Raw genomic sequence first — 16,631 nt, forward strand, 5'->3', positions numbered from 1 at the left:
AAAGATGCTTTGAGAACTGACTGCTCACTTGCTGCCCCCTTGACAGTTGCCACTGTAATGAGATGATCAATGTTATTCAGTGCAGCTGTCATGGTTTTAATGTTATAGCTGATTGGTGTAACTTCCCACAATGAAGGATATTTACCAGATATACTGATTGTTCTCCAATCAGTAACAGAAAAGAAATATATATATATATATATATATATATATATATATATATATATATATATATATATATATATATATATATACAGGGCATTGTCAAATGTGTATGCATGTGTGAGTTTTTGGTATCAGCTTAGAAAATTATGCTGGTCTGAATTATATTGTAGGGCACATATTGGCCATGACAGTGATTGTTCTGCAGTGTTCTATAGTTACTGAAACATTTCATATATTTGGGACACATCTGCTTGAGGAGGAAGCAAGGTGTTCTGACCACCACAGATAACAATGAGTCAATTTTCCATCAGTGAAAAGGTCCAGCTGTGCCTTGCCAAAACCACTCCCAGATCTAGGACATCACTTCGCAAAAGGCCTTTTAGTAAAGTAAGGTCTTTCAGTAAGACCTGATTCGGCTTGTTTAATCGGTTTATCTTGTTCCCAATTCAACTATCAAGTGTACTTACTAATTGGCTGGAATGAAAACCTGCAGCCTCAATGACCCTTTGCAGTAACATGGAAGACCCTAATTCTATGTAAATTAATCCTGAATTTTTTTTTTTTCATAATAAAGCCATAACTGCTTCCAAAAATAAGGTCAATTTTACTATGAACGCACGGACATTTATGTCTTTGCCACCTTAGACTTTCATATTTACACAAAAAAAACCCTCTCCTTCCCTCGTGGATTTCCGGGGTTTCCGGAAACTATTTCCGCCTCCATTTTGTTGCCTTGTATGCGGCTAGAAGAATTGTTGCTGCTCTTGTCTGGGGTGCGGAGAGATAGTTTTCAGCGATGGACGGGTAAGCTTATTTATGTCGTTATTGTTTTTAACGTCACATACATATAAATATTTATGATGTGAAAACTGCCCCATTGGTAATTCTGTATATAAACACTGTAGATACGCCGTTCGCTACTACGCTAGCAGGCTAACTCATTGAATCGCTACAAAACGACACAAATAGCGTGGCGTGTAGCAGCATTGTGTGTGTCCGCGCGTGCACGTTACATAAGTGCAGTATTACCATCAGTAAGTGTGTCCGTGTGGATCTCACAAAATCTGCTTTAAATGTAAAGAAGGCTAACTCGATTTAAATTTATTTGAGCTTGAATTGGCTATATCTATGTGTTTACCAGTTAGCTAGCACGCTGGAGGAGCAGTTTGGCTAAGTGTGCTATGTGTTTTATTTGTATTTTGTTGGGACGGTTTATAGAGGCACGTTTTTATTAATGGTAACGGTCGAGCTTACACGTGTAGGTGTAAATATAAGCAATTGCAAACTAGTGTTTGGTGCATTTTTCTTTACGACACTTGAGTTTTTCAGCCGACTCTAGCTAGCTGCCTACACAACTTGCTAAAATGTGCTAGCATGCTATCTCCTTGTTCCTTACTTGCGGTTCCCGCTGTTTTATGCTACAAAGCTAATCTGACCATTTAGGAAACGCGTGCTTGGTTGCTAAAGCTTAAATGAACGGTACAAAAGCACACGTAGGTGGACACAGTGCGAGTGAATGTGCAGTAACCCAGTCTATACAGCTGTTAGCGGTTTAAGTAACGTTTAAAGGCCGCGACATGATCACACGCTAGCTATTTTATATTGTTAACGTGCTAGGCCAGTGACTGGGCCAGAGAGTGATGCGCCACCCCTTACTGTAGTGTTTAATCTTAATTAAGTATCTATTCATTCTTTACCGAGAGCATCAAGCTCACTAAAATGAGACAGATTTTGCCCTTATCTATTTTTATTTTTTGCTGTTTTGTGATCTGTGTGTTATTCGGCTATGGTTCTCAGATGAGCTGAAGAACCCGGGGCAGATTTTGCAACTTTATATTTATCCGAACATTTTAACACACTTTGGTTTTAGGATACCTCTAAAACATTTACTGCTCCCTTCTGTACTGGCTAAATGTACACTATATTGCCAAAAGATTTGAGACGCCCCTACAAATCACTGAATTCAGGGGTTGGGCTCGGCCCCTTAGTTCCAGGTGAAAGGAACTCTTAATGCTTCAGCATACTGAGACATTCTGGACAATTTCATGCAGCTTTGTGGGAAAAGTTTGAGGATGGCCCCTTCCTGTTCCAACATGACTGCACACCAGTGCAAAAGGAAAGGTCCATAAAGACATGGATGAGCGAGTTTGGTGTGGAGGAACTTCACTGAGACCTGACCTCAATCCGATAGAACACCTTTGGGATGAATTAGAACGGAGACTGCGAGCCAGACCTTCTCGTCCCCATCAACGCCTGACCTCACAAATGCGCTTCTAGTGGAATGGTCAAAAATTCCCATAAACGCACTCCTAAACCTCGTGGAAAGCCTTCCCAGAACATTTAAAGCTGTTACAGCTGCAAAGGGCGGGACAAATCCATATTAAATTCATGTTCATATGAAGGCAGACGTGTCCCAGTTTTGGCTTGGCTCGCAGTCTCTGCTCTAATTCATCCCAAAGGTGTTCTGTCAGGTTGAGGTCAGGACTCAAGTTCCTCCACACCAAACTCTCCCATCCAAATTCAAATGTTATTTGTCACATACATAATCGTACACAGTATGATATGTAGTGAAATGCTTACACAACTATTTGCTTTGACCCTTGAAAAGGAATAAGGACAGAAAAGACAAAGATAAAATGTAAAATAAAATACGTAATATAAAAAAACTACAATTATAAAATATAAAAAAATTACAATTCACAGTAGGTAAATAAAAATAATATAAAAGTAAGGTATGGTATATGTGTATACAGAATATGTATGTAAAATATATATATAAAGAGATGTAAGATATGTAAACAACTGTATTATACAGAACTATAAAGTGAATAGTGTGCAATAATGTGCAAGGTGCAGACAGCAGCAGCACGGGGTGGTCATCCGTGTCTTTATGCTTTGTACACTGGTGTGCAGTCATGTTGGAACAGGAAGGGGCCATCCCCAAACTGTTCCCACAAAGATCACAGCATTAAATTGTACAAAAAATCTTGGTATGCTGAAACACTTCCTTTCACTGGAACCAAGGGGCCAAACCCAACCCTGATTTGTAGGGGTGTCCTGAAACTTTTGGCAATATAGTGTGTATGTATGTGCTGTTGTATCTAGTTTTGGCTTCCAGAGATTCAGTAAATGCAAAAATGAACACACTGTAGTGTTCTGCATTGTAATAATTTTTCTCAAACTAAGAAAAGATATATACATACATACATTTTTTAATATAGCTCAAGGGAAAATGTTGGGATATCTTTAGTTTTATAGGCAGTTAGTCTAAGTGCTTAGACTGTCACATTCACTATGATCAGTCAATTGATTAAGCATCTAATGGATGCTGTGAAAGAGAGCTTTTTATTATTCATTAGAGATAATACCACGAAAAAAAATGAAATTTTAAGAAAAGCATTAAGGGCTTTATTAATGCATTCAAAGCCTCAGTGAAGTCTGCACCTCATTTAGTCATGATCACAAAGTTCAATTGCCACCATACATCAGTTTAGTTTGAATTAGCTGTGTATTAAAATGCTTGTGGTTTTTATCTTATCTGAATGTTATTTTGTTTGGTTTTCAGGATCAGTGATGTTGCAGTTGGTGTGAAGGTAAGCTTTGTCTTTATTCTCCGTTCTAAGACATTATCAACTGCCATTTGTCTTGTGGCTGTACAAATGCTAATTTGGAGAAGGCTTGTAGGAGTGTAGTAAGTGAATATTTTAGTGTTTTCTGATTATTTAAGCAGATATTACTGTGGTTAATCAGAGTTGCTTGTGAACAGTTGCCTCTAGTATGTTATTTTTAATGTACAAAGGTTAATATGTAATGATGTGTCCGAGGCTTCCAAACACCTAAAAACTTGTAGGTTAATACTCAGGCATGTGAACATGTTTTCATATACCCAAATAACCATCTGAAGCTCCTGTATTTAAATACAGAAATGACTGTTGCATTGTTCATTGTTTACCACTTCCACATAAAACATGAAAAAGAGAAGCCATGTCTGTTAGTATTTGTGATGCAGAAAAGCCCCACTTTCATGATGTGCAATTTAGGTGTGCACCAGGACTAAATGGTTTTTACTCTCATGTGAGTGGGAGCAGGTGGTCAAATGGCAAACTCATGGGACAAGAGAGAGATAATGCACAATACATTTCCAATAAATTTAGGACAACTCCATTAAAACTACAATAGGCACAAATTAGGTACCCCAGGCTTGTAGATTAAGTGACACTGTATGTGCAGCAGGTCACGTCTGCGCTGCGGCAGTTTTCAATTTTTCACTGGGCCCTGCGACCAGAGACCGTTTTATTTGTTTTCATTCACCAGTTTAGGAAAAATAATGTACAACTGTCTGGACTGTTAGATCATTATAAACGTACAGTGTGAATTTTTACTGTCAAATTAGATCATTTTTATTTTTCGCTCCTGTGCTCAGTGACGGTAGGAACATTCATCCAGTCTGAAGAGCTGCAGGCTGCAATATTAATCTGGCGTTCTCTAAAGCTGTTGCTTTAATTGTTCTGTTAAATATTTCTCTGTATTATATCTGTCAATCAAATAAACAGGTTCACTGTTTAATTGCAGTGGGGAAATACTTGAATACACCACCACAACATGCATTACAATTAACCACAAATAATATCAAATGAAACTTGAAGGTCAGGGTTTTTTTTTTCCCCCCTGTTGAACAAAAGAAGAAAAACCTAATGGCTTGGACAAATCTGCTCAGATTACTGAATGGTCCACCCCAGTCTCTGTTTAACTGGGTGGTATTAATTCGTCTCACAAGAAAGTGTTTCCAGACTTTGTCAATAATACATGTTGGCATATTTTGAATGTAACTGCTCTTGATCAGACCAAACTGTTTCTTTTGAACAACACATCCCTTTGACCTCATGTTTGCTCAGGGGCCTGTCTTCATTTGCTACCTGTAATCTGATGCTATAGTAATTTTAAATGCAAGTGAGTGTGCAATTCAGCAGTGTGTGGTTGTTATGGAAGCTTTATGCTAACCATATGAGCTGCATGTGTATTTGTTTCTGTGTAATTTATATTGAAATATAGAAATGAAGTATACAATTTCTTCCTCTGCTAAAAAAAATATTATCAGGGTGCATATTAAGTTGTTTTATTGCTACTAATTTTCAGTAGCACATATTTGTGGCTTCTTAATAACTAACTTTTTTCACTTGTCCAAGTTAACTATTTGCAGTGTTGCTACGTTTGCAGTGAAGGTATTTCATTAGATGCATCTTGATGCTTGGTTTAATGTGTCAGTACTTTTTGTTTATGCATGTATAAACATGTTAGTTTAAATGTTCCATGTTGCTGATACTTCACAGCATTTAGACCTGTCTTGGTCCCCCCAGGATCTCAGTTTGACACAGTGCAAATTATTAGCTAAACTGATTGTATTGCTAACCCAAGAGTATACAAATGTTACTAGCCTGTATTGATCAAATTTGTAATTAGAGTTAACAGGCCAATTAAACCTGGCACATCAGTGCTCCTGGATGTTCTCATGAGTGTTGTTGAAATTCCTCAGTACTGAAATCTCTCACAGTTTTCAGCTGTCCTGTTTCACTTAGCCCACAGTATGATTACTGTAGCATTAGAATCCTGTATTTAGCTGACAGGATTGGAACTGTGGTCTGTTGTGGTAGCCCAGCCATCTCAAGGCTCAACATTTTGCACATTCTGATATTCTTTTCTGCTCACTGTGGTTGTTGAGTGGTTATTCGAGTGACTATAGCCTTCCTGTGAGCTCGAACCAATCTGGCCATTCTCCTCTGACCTCTTGTATGAACATGGCATTTCTGTAAGCAAGAGAGAGACTAATGGAAGTGCTGGATGTATATCTGTTTGATTTTATGGTGCATGACCAGGTAATTGCATGAATGGAGTACAGTTGTTGTTGTTGTTGTTGTTATTGTTAAAGTGGCTAGCAGGTGTATGTATATTGTTGAAACAAACTTATTTTCTGACAGTGTTTTTGCATAGAGTTGCCCGAAACTGTATCAGTTTAGATGTGTTAGAAAGTCACTATATAAACTGAACACAAAAGTAAATAACTTGCAGTCATTGATTGAATTGTTTTCCACATTGTAGCATTGGAAAAGCATGAAACTTCCAATACTTTATGCAACGCTAGTTCCCTATGGCACCTAAAAAGCTCTCATGGCAATTTATGTGCGTCTTCTGAGAACGCCCTTGTAAGACAGTTTGCACACTCATCTGTCAAGTGGTTAATGAAATGCGCAATTTTACCTGATAATGGCAGAATTTACCTTTGTTTGAGAAGAGACTGAAGTTAATTTCAGACCCAGCTCTTTAAGTACTAGCCTGACATATCGTAATGGTTTGCCCTTGTCTGGAACATCCATGTTTACGAAATTGCATTTCACTTTAATGTTTAAGGACGTATAACGTCATTAAAAACAAAGACAAATAAATCACGGGTAACTTGAGCATGGTTTTTTTGGAATGGAAAAGAAAATGCCATGGCCATTAAAATGTATTATTTGATATTCTGTGGCTATTTGTCATTGAAGAAATAGAGAAGATTTAGAACTGTCCCCTGGATATTAGATTTAGGCCTACTTCAAGTTTCCATCTCCGGCTTTCATAATATTAGACTGGCAGTAATTGAATGGGGCCTGTTTATGTCTAAGATGGTTAGGAAAATTGTGATATTCTCAGAAATGCCTTCTGCTAGCAGATCTCTTAACTTGGTTTGTCTTCCACCAACAGAATTTTCCTCCCCAGTGAATGATATTAACCTGTTTGTGTGGAAGTTGTTATGGGAAAAACATTGATTTTAGTAGCATTTGTGGTTTTGAATTTATCGCTTATTATTTGTATTTAATTATGATGGAAACTTGATTACCTTCAACTGAGGCACATTTTCACATTTATTTAAGTCGACTAAATCATCACCATCATTATAACAGTGTTAATCTTCTGCACCCCTAACCCTAGTTTTCTAAGGGTGAAAAAGGTCATGCATTATGTCAGTCAGTGCAAATAGTAAGAAAACTCTCTCTGAGAAGTTGTTAATCACAGTTGTGGGTTTTCTTACTATTTGCACTGACCAACTTAATGCATAAACTGATATTTATTACAGATGCATACCCAGGAAAATTTTGATTCAAAGTTTTGTTGAATTATTTATTGTGAGCAGCTTTACCTAGTGTCTATCATTCACTTTTAGTAGTACTTTGAGCTACTTACCAGCTATTGCTATGAACATTTTGGGGCTTTAAGGGATCTAATTGAGCTTAGGATGAGATGACTGTGTCTGAGATCCCAGACACTGCAAGATTAAAAAGACACCTTAGGAAAAATGGAGCTGGTGTTTTGTGTTCTGATTTGTTTAAGCAGTTTTCAGAGAGCTGTGTTTCGTGTTTTTGACAGTAGTCAAAAATTGCCATTGGAGGACACTGTTTATTTAACTTTCTTTTTTTTCCTCCCTGTATTTTAGAGGGGGTCAGATGAGCTGCTGTCCAGCAGCATGTACAACAGTCCCAACTCTGGGATGAGCAGTATCAGTGGTAAGACACTGCATTCTTTTCTGTACACTGAATAAAGCACTACTCTGTACTGTTATTTGAAATCAAATGATAAATGTTGGAAAGTAAATGTTTTAACATTTCTGGCAAATCAGTATTTTTGTTTATGCAGCACCCCTAAGAGACATTGTTAGTTCAGATTGGCTAAAGGGTGTCAGGCTTTGAGTAACTTCATCTAATAAAAAGAGAGTGCAAATATTAACCAGTTATGATTTGGTTATCATGTTGCTATAATGTGTGTTTCTGCTGCATTACCTTTTTAGATGGCACATCCAATGGAAGTGACAGCAAAAAATTGAGAGTTGAAGAAAGGGTGGGAGAGGCTCCTCCATCACGCGTTCTTCATATCCGGAAACTACCCAGTGAGGTTTCAGAGACTGAGATCATTGCCTTAGGATTGCCTTTTGGAAAGGTCACTAATATCCTTACCTTGAAAGGCAAAAACCAGGTGAGTTTTTGAGCCCTATTTGTAATTATTTCATTTAATAAGTGTAACAGATGATTAAATAAGACTAACATTTGCTTTGTGCAGGCATTCCTTGAACTTAGCACAGAAGAAGCAGCTATTACCATGGTGAACTACTATTCAGCTGTTACACCCCACGTTCGAAATGTCCCAGTCTTCATTCAGTATTCAAATCACAAAGAGCTCAAGACTGAGACAAACCAGGTAATCAACTGTTTACGTAAAGCTTATGAAATACGTCACTGCTATTATGGGATGTTAGATGAACAATGCTGGTGCCACTTAGTCTTTCATGCTGATTTTCGATGTTGTCTGCTATTTTTGCTGCTTAGTCTGGAACACCCACATCAGGCTCTGGTGATGGAACGCTCTCAACACCCAGCAGTCCAGTCTTGAGGATTATCATAGACAACATGTTCTACCCTGTCACTCTAGATGTGTTGCAGCAGGTTGGCTTTCTATAAATGACTGTCTCCTCAGGTTTTTTTTTTTTTTTTTTGACGAATTAAAATTTGAAATCTTTGAAGCACAGGCCCTAATTATTTATTGCAAATGACCTTTTATCTATGTTTTTAAAGTGGTTTACATTATCATGTTGTCTTTGTATAATTGTTTTTTGTATGTTTTCTCCCTTTTTTTGTTGAAAGATCTTCTCAATTCTCTCCTTTCTCTGTCAATAGATCTTCTCAAAGTTTGGCACAGTTATGAAAATCATCACATTCACAAAGAACAATCAGTTTCAGGCCTTGCTACAATACAATGATGCAACGAGTGCACAGCAAGCCAAAGTGGTGGGTGTTATATCTGTTTATGGCAAAATGTGCTCTCATTGTTCAGGTTTGTAAAGTGCTTTACAAGAGATTTCAAATCTGAGTAATTATTCTTCTCTTTCTTAGGCACTTGATGGTCAAAACATATACAATGCTTGCTGTACGCTCCGTATAGACTACTCCAAGCTTGTCAACCTGAATGTGAAGTACAACAATGATAAGAGCAGAGATTACACTAGACCAGAGCTGCCGGCGGGTGATGGGCAGCCTGCTGTGGACCCCACGGTGGCTGCAGCCTTTGGCAAGGACTCGAACTCCCTGCTCGGTAAGATCCCAGGTATCTCCCTCTTTTTTTTTTCTTCTCTTCATGAGTCTTGGCAGGCTGGACACAAATGATAAGTCAGCATTACTGTTAAGTATTTTCATATTTAGGTGCCGCGTGTTTATTGAATATGGTGTACTTCCCCCAGCATTGTAATAGGAATATAATTATTGGTTAGCTTCAACAGAGAGCTTAAAATTTTCGCTCATCATTGAGTAAAATTTAGAAATACAATGTGCTTTTTAAAAATTATTTTAAAAATAGTCAGTAGGCACACATGGAAAAGGTTGTGTGTAGTTCACTGTTTCAATTTTCTTTAGTGGAAGTTGACTTAAATCCAAACTATGAATTTGATTGTCGTCTGGCACGACATTTCAGGATTGGTAGCAGTGAGAAGTTTACATAAATCATTTATTTACCCCAGGGGTCCTCCATGTTATCTGCAAAGGACCAGCATGTCTGCAGGTTTGCATTCTACCCTAACAGGAGGCACACCCAATTCTAGTCTTCAAATGACCAAGGGTTGTCTCAAATTTTGCTGGAACAAAGACATGCAGCCATGCTGCCCTTTTGCAGGTAACATGGAAGACCTCTGGTTTACCTTGTAACCTGGGCTTCTGCCTTGTTCAAAGCATGATTGTGATGAAGTAAGGACAATAAAGGGCATACCTGGCAGTAGAGATAGCACAGATCCGTTATCCAGTAGCAACCCTGAGGCTATGTCAGCAGAAGAGCCTGGATCAGAAAAAAAAAATCAGATCCAATCCTCTAATCCTCAAGTACCAGAGAATTGCTTATAGCATAAAACAAAATGTTTTTTTTGTTAACTGCAAATCATGGGACTGAATATTAGGATGTTTTTTTTTTTAAATAAAAAAAAGATAATTTAAATTGTCATTAGCAATTTAGATGAGTTGTGAATTTTGTCTTGGATACTCTTGTGCATATTCTAGAGGGGAAAGTTTAAATGAGGAAAAAAAAAATACATTTATAGCTTTCCTAATAAAATATTTGGAGAGTTAATGTTGAAAAATCTCACTGGTTAAATGAAATATTGGTGTGTTCTAGCCAATGGATTTAAAATGATCACTTGTTATATAATATAAAAATTATTTATTGCAATGCTTCAGTTAACCTACCTTTTCAACTTTCCACCATCTTGCATTTTAGCACAAGCAAAGCGAAAATGAGAGAGAGGGCATAAGTTACACTGCCAGCATTCCTTTTTTTTTCCTGTATAAGTGCAATTAATAAGTGAAACCCAGTAAAGTAATTTCTGTCATGACCTGTTTTGTGTAAAGTTTTATGATTAGTTCTTCATGTGAAATCTGGCATGAGGAATGTACATAATGTGTTTTCACATGTTTCTGTGATAGTAAAATAAAGAATAATCCTAATATCCTTACACCTTAAGGGTATCATGTGTTTTTTTTTTTTTGTTTGTTTGTGTTTTTTTATAAATATTGTTTTAATTTTTTTTCTTGAATTGTTTCATACAGTTTTATTGTTAATTGATTTTGTATGTTAAGCAGCTGTAACGTAGCGCTGTTGGCTGTACGCCTCTGAGCTCTTTGTGTAACTGCAGGTGCTCTGAGTCCTCTGAGTGCAGCGGCAGCAGCAGCGGCAGCAGCAGGTCGAGTTGCTCTGTCTGGCCACTCGGGTAGCGGAGTGCTCCTGGTTAGCAATCTCAATGATGAGGTCAGTCTTTCTTAAGCTTCTCATTTCGTTTAGCCTCCATTACCTTTCAATCTACATATCTTTGTGTTGCTTTATAGTCATGCCATTGTTCTGTGTGTCCATGTATGATCAGTATAATGTGCAATAGATGAAGCAAATGCAGTAAGGCTGGTTGGAACTGCATCTGTTTGGTTGGATTTTTCATGGGACATTAGCCTTTAGTTATTTACAGTTACAATTATTATAGTTCCTCTCTAGGTTTATCAGTAGATTAAAATAACCAAATCATTGTGCCTAAGACCTTTTGATTGATCCAATTGGTAATATATCAAGAACTAAAGTGTTCATTATGTGATGACTGCAGTTCACATATATTTTCTTAAGCATTTCAGCTAACACATTCTGCTTGCATGTGTCTTCCTGTGATTTGTCTTTTCTGAAAGTTACTTTTCTTCCAGAAATTATTCATGGCCCTGCCTAATCCTTAAATTTGTGCTGTTTCTCAAAATGAGTCATTTGTCTCTAACTGTCTTTATTTCTCTCTCTCTTTCTCTCTCTGTCTGCTTTATGAAACTGGTTAAACGTTTCCATTATCTGTCTAAGTACATTTCACTACTGGCCCTTTCTCATCTTGGCAACTGAAAACTTGTAGAAACTATGAAAGTGGTAACTAACCTGTCTTCTGGAAAAAAAATAAAAAAAATGTAATGTGGTACATTTTTAGTAATGGAAGTGTAAAGTGTGTTTGCCAGCTCAGGCTTTCTCTGTTTATGCCATAACTCAATGGTGGTTTTCTAGTCTACATTAGCATGGCAGTTACAGAGAATCTGGTCATATTCTAGTGCACGATGGATAATTGAACTATTTACTTGCATTCCAAATCGATCATTCTTCAGCCTCTCCTATATTTAAGTCTGTTGCATGCTTTTTTCCCCTCCATGATGATATTTGTTGCTTTTTTTATTTTAAGTAATGTATCCTACCCTAATGCAGGGTTTCTACATTGGCACAATTATTTGCTTGTGTAATCTGTAATTGCATAGAGCAACCATTTTCTGACCAAACTCCTGCATTTCCTGTGTACTGACCTGTATTGTATATTTTTTGTCCCCCACTTTTTTTTTTATTCTGCATTTGTCTCCCTTCTCCTCCCCAATCATTCCCCATTTTCTCCTCTCTCCCCCCCTCTATCTCTTTTAAATCCTTCCCTCCTCATTCCTATCTGCCTCTCCCAATTCTGCCCCCACCCTGACCACACCTCACTGTTCATGCTCTGTGCTTGAACAAATATGTTCCTCGGATGAACTTGCCCCCAAATTAACTGCCTTGACCCATGATCCATGACCACCTCACCATTCTGCGGGAAACCACCCTCCGTTATGGATGATCTGTTCATCTTCGCTCTTCCTCGACTCTTCTCTCTACCTGTCTCACGCTGCTTGCTCTTCTCTCCTTCTAAAGATGGTTACGCCCCAAAGTCTGTTTACCCTCTTCGGTATGTTCTTGTTAGCACTCTATGTTTATTTTTGTTGTTTTTTGTTTGTTTGTTTGATTGATTTTATTTATTTATTATTCCCCCATATTTTATTTAGTCTTTTTAATTTAATTTATTTAATAACATTTGTTACCTTTTACTGTTAGTTTTGAGTTCTTTTTTCTCTCTGTCCCTTGAAGTGCTTTTTGATTTTCTTTAAGGCATGCATGTTTCTGCATGTACTATCATCTCAGAGCTTATATTTAAATGTGTTTTTATTTGAGGGAATCTCTGAATCTCTTGCTTCTGTTTAAACTGTGATTAGTTTTCTTCATTAGGAAAATGTTCTGTCTCTCTATATGATGAATCTAGCTCTCCACTCTAAGTTTCACCCTGTTAAAGGCTAACTGTTCCTCCCTCTCCATCCTACTCCTCCTCCTCCTCCTGCTTCTCTTGCTGCTTCTTGCTGTAATACAGGGGTGTATGGTGATGTGCAGCGTGTGAAGATCCTCTACAACAAAAAAGATAGTGCACTGATACAGATGGCAGATATGAATCAGGCCCAACTTGGTAAGATTAATTCCTTGAATTAGTTCTGTTATGGCTAAGAACAGGACAGTTAGGAAAAGGAATCATTTCCAAAAAACTGATCACTGATTTTTCTCCCATTTGATGATTTTTTTTGTTTGTTTGTTTTTGTTTTTCAATTGCTATAGGCTCAAATCTACTTTAAAATATTCAGAAATCGTTTGGCGTAGATGGCATTTATTGAAGGAGTCACTCATTAACGTTTCACTTAGGGTAGGATTGTTCTAGTTTGATTCTTTAATGTCTTGTCAACTGGAAAAGGGAACAACTTGAACTATTGGTAAATTGCTTGATTTGAAACGTACAGGTTATGTAGCATTTTTATATTGAGGCACTTGCAAGCGTCGTTATTGTTGTAAAAATTGCTGTAGTATAAGTAACACAATGTACAATTGCTGGTAGTGTTAATATTTATAATGAGCACACTAGGCTTCTTCAATCTGGAAACATAATACCTTTAAACTTTTGTGTTGTCTAGCATCAGCATGGACAGGAAAGTTTTGTGTAAAGTTGCCTTGCACAATTTCATGGCACTTGTTAATGTGTATTGTGACTCAAAACGTAGTTGTAGAATACTAATAATGGATGTGCCTTCTGCCTAATTCTCGTATTCAAGTATTAAAGATGGTTAATGCACAGATATTGTGTTTACTGTTGAGGAGAAAAACACCTAAATGTGGTTTAATAAAGATGAATTGTCCCACTGCAGCTTCATCGTGCCAGTGGCAGTGCTCTGTTTGTTTCAGATTGATGCAGTGTACTTTGGCATTGGTTAAAATACAAACTTTAAGCTGCCCCTGGTGTTAAAAGTGCAAATCCCATTAACTGTGTCACAGTGGTAATGTTACTGTTGGTATATAAGTACAGATATTGGGACATTTTAGTCTATTTATTAAAACAGTGGATGAATCATATATGAACGCTCCACAAGAGTAGCACCTGGTGAAAACAAAAAGCTCTACGTACTTGTAAATGCTCAGATTACATTTGCAGAGAATGACGTGAAATTAGTGAACATCTGCCAAACATATTGGTTGAGATCAGTATAGCAAATAACGGCCATGTGGCATTAACATCTGTAAATTTTATTCCGTTTTTGTAGAGGTTATGTAAAAGTAGTAGTGTCTAAATGGGGCATGATTTCTTTTTACCCGAATTGTGGTGTCTCATTATCTCATGATTGTTCTGTACATCTCTAGCAATGAGTCATCTCAATGGTCAGAAGATGTATTCAAAAATCATCCGCGTGACACTGTCCAAACATCAGACGGTACAGTTACCCAGAGACGGCTTGGATGATCAAGGCCTCACCAAGGATTTCACCAATTCTCCTCTACATCGTTTCAAAAAACCTGGCTCCAAAAACTTCCAGAACATCTTCCCTCCCTCTGCCACCCTGCATTTGTCAAACATCCCGTAAGTGCTGCTCTTTCACTTGGCTATTATCAGTGTTTAGTTAATGATTTTAGAAATATTTACCCATTGTCGTGTTTATTTTACAGGCAAGACATAACTGAAGATGACCTCAGAGTACTGTTCACTAACTCCGGAGGCACTGTGAAAGCTTTCAAATTTTTCCAGTAAGTTCTGTTTGTGTTTTTTTAGTAAAAAGAACTCTATCTAATGCTTCACAGTTTTAGGCTCTTATTGCTAACCATGTACAATTTTTTTTTTTTTTTTTTTGCAGAGATCGCAAAATGGCTCTAATTCAGTTATCTACAGTTGAGGAGTCCATTCAGTGCTTGATCGACCTACACAACTACAACATGGGCAACAATCACCATCTGAGGGTCTCATTCTCCAAATCAACAATTTAAAAGAAGCTGAGACAGGTTTAATGTTTTCTAATGTTGCCTGTTGACTGTTTTGGTACACTGGGGACCACATTTTGACACTTCTTTCTTTTTTTTTTTTGTTTTCTTTTTACCAGTCATTCCCAATGAAAATGAGTGAAAAGATACCAGATTTATCTGGGGGAAAGTAAAGAATGCTTTACCCTGTTAGCAGTCCCCTTTGTATTACCTCCCCCCAGTTCTTCATTACAGGAGGTTGATTCTTCATAATCCTGATTAGTTGACAAAGAATGTGCCTTACTCAACAAACTGTCATAAAGATTTTCACATCCGTAATCGGTCATAAATGCACCTCCACCACATAGCAACACAGGCTTATTTGTTGTGAATGTGTTAATGGTTTGAAAAGTCAGTTGCGTTTTGTTTTTCTTTCCCTTGTGTGAACTGTACAGTGTGTGTGATCTTGCCACTCCAAGCTCAAGTCCATGTGTTTTGCTTTTTTGACCATTTTCTTGTTTTGCTTTCGATCAGCTTGGATTGTGGATTTTTAAAAAAATAAAATCCAGTGGCGTGTATATACCATACTATTCTAGTGCTTAATGGTCACTGCAAGTTTGAGTGTTAGCTTGCATCCAAGTTATTTTCAAAAGGTTATGATACAGTATGCCACATTTAAGTTTTGCATAGTAGGCACTGAACATGTTAATACATATTATTAGTTTGTTTTTTTTTTTGTTTTATTTGGACATACACCAGTTTTCTCTGCATGCCTAGATAAGTTGAATCTTTGTTTAGAGAGCAGCTGTTGCATGAGTTTTAAAGCTAACAAACATGAGCCTGAAGTTTGACATGAACAGTATGTAGAATAGGGGCTACCTGGTGGGACCAAAGTTTGTGCCTTTAGTCTTAATTTCCTGAGCATTCAGATTTTTAGAACGTTCCCTGTTTTGTACTTCCCAGAAGCAAATCCCATAAACATGCTGATATTTATCCGGTTTGGAAAAATGTAACGGTTACCAAGAGATATAACCCATTTGCTGCCAAAGCTCCATGGTTGTATTTCTCACATGACTGGACTGTACATTTTTAAGATGGTGATTAAATTCTGTATAGTTTTCTTTCTTTTCTTTTCTTTTCTTTTTTTTTTATACATCTTTAGAAACATTAAAGTGCAGTTTGGAAGTGGCACAATTAAAAAGATTGTTTTTTTCTAACACTGTTGGGAAGGATTGTCTTGGTTGTGTGTTTGTGGTTTGTTTTTTGCTCCTCTATCCCTCTTGTTCCTGTACTCTGCTTTTACCGCTGTAGCATGCTCAATAAATACTTCTGTAGCTCTGTATTCACGCTCTCTCTCCCTCTCTCCTGTCTTTCTGTCTCTGCTCTGCCTTTACTGTTCTCTCCTCAGTGAAGAAAAGGATACACATTAAAAAGTTAAATTATAACGTAGTGTATATGAGCACATTTAATTGTTGAATTTTTAACCATCGTAGGCCAATAAGTAACAGCCAGTGCTCTGTTAGAATCATGCTCGCCTTTACATGGCACCAACTCTAAATGTGTTACAAGATTTTAGTGTACAATTTGGTAGATGCTTTACTATATAAATGCCATGTCTTAATGGTTCATGAAACAGGATTTCTCATTAGTGCACTAAGAGTCTTCCAGTTTGTTTCTTTTGTGAAACCCTACCGGGTTGTACAGAGAACAGCTCTTTTTGCGTACCATGTTTTCTGATATAAACTGAAACCTTACTGCTACCATGCACCCTTAGCATCTTTTAAAGGGCCAGGTGCTTGATTGACTTGCAGTCTTATATAATC

The 16,631-nt window shown here is 37.3% G+C and overlaps 1 protein-coding gene across 2 annotated transcripts; it reads left to right on the plus strand.

Annotated features, from left to right (window-relative positions):
- The first annotated feature begins 835 nt into the window (after window positions 1-835).
- On the plus strand, window positions 836-16,150 carry ptbp2a (polypyrimidine tract binding protein 2a). Of its 2 annotated transcripts, none has more exons than XM_058393702.1 (14): window positions 836-969; window positions 3,731-3,758; window positions 7,634-7,703; window positions 7,985-8,169; window positions 8,254-8,391; window positions 8,520-8,636; window positions 8,868-8,978; window positions 9,084-9,294; window positions 10,865-10,977; window positions 12,418-12,451; window positions 12,908-13,000; window positions 14,218-14,434; window positions 14,521-14,598; window positions 14,706-16,150. In XM_058393702.1, exons 1-14 carry the CDS (start codon window positions 962-964, stop codon window positions 14,833-14,835), a joined length of 1,533 nt encoding a protein of 510 aa, XP_058249685.1. In that variant the 5' UTR covers window positions 836-961; the 3' UTR covers window positions 14,836-16,150. The 2 variants fall into 2 exon arrangements, with proteins under 2 accessions (XP_058249685.1, XP_058249693.1); XM_058393710.1 differs by having other exon boundaries at window positions 9,084-9,282.
- The last annotated feature ends 481 nt before the right edge of the window (window positions 16,151-16,631 follow it).

The sequence above is a fragment of the Hemibagrus wyckioides genome, linkage group LG01 (genome assembly GCF_019097595.1).
Source record: "Hemibagrus wyckioides isolate EC202008001 linkage group LG01, SWU_Hwy_1.0, whole genome shotgun sequence".
Classification (NCBI taxonomy): domain Eukaryota; kingdom Metazoa; phylum Chordata; class Actinopteri; order Siluriformes; family Bagridae; genus Hemibagrus; species Hemibagrus wyckioides.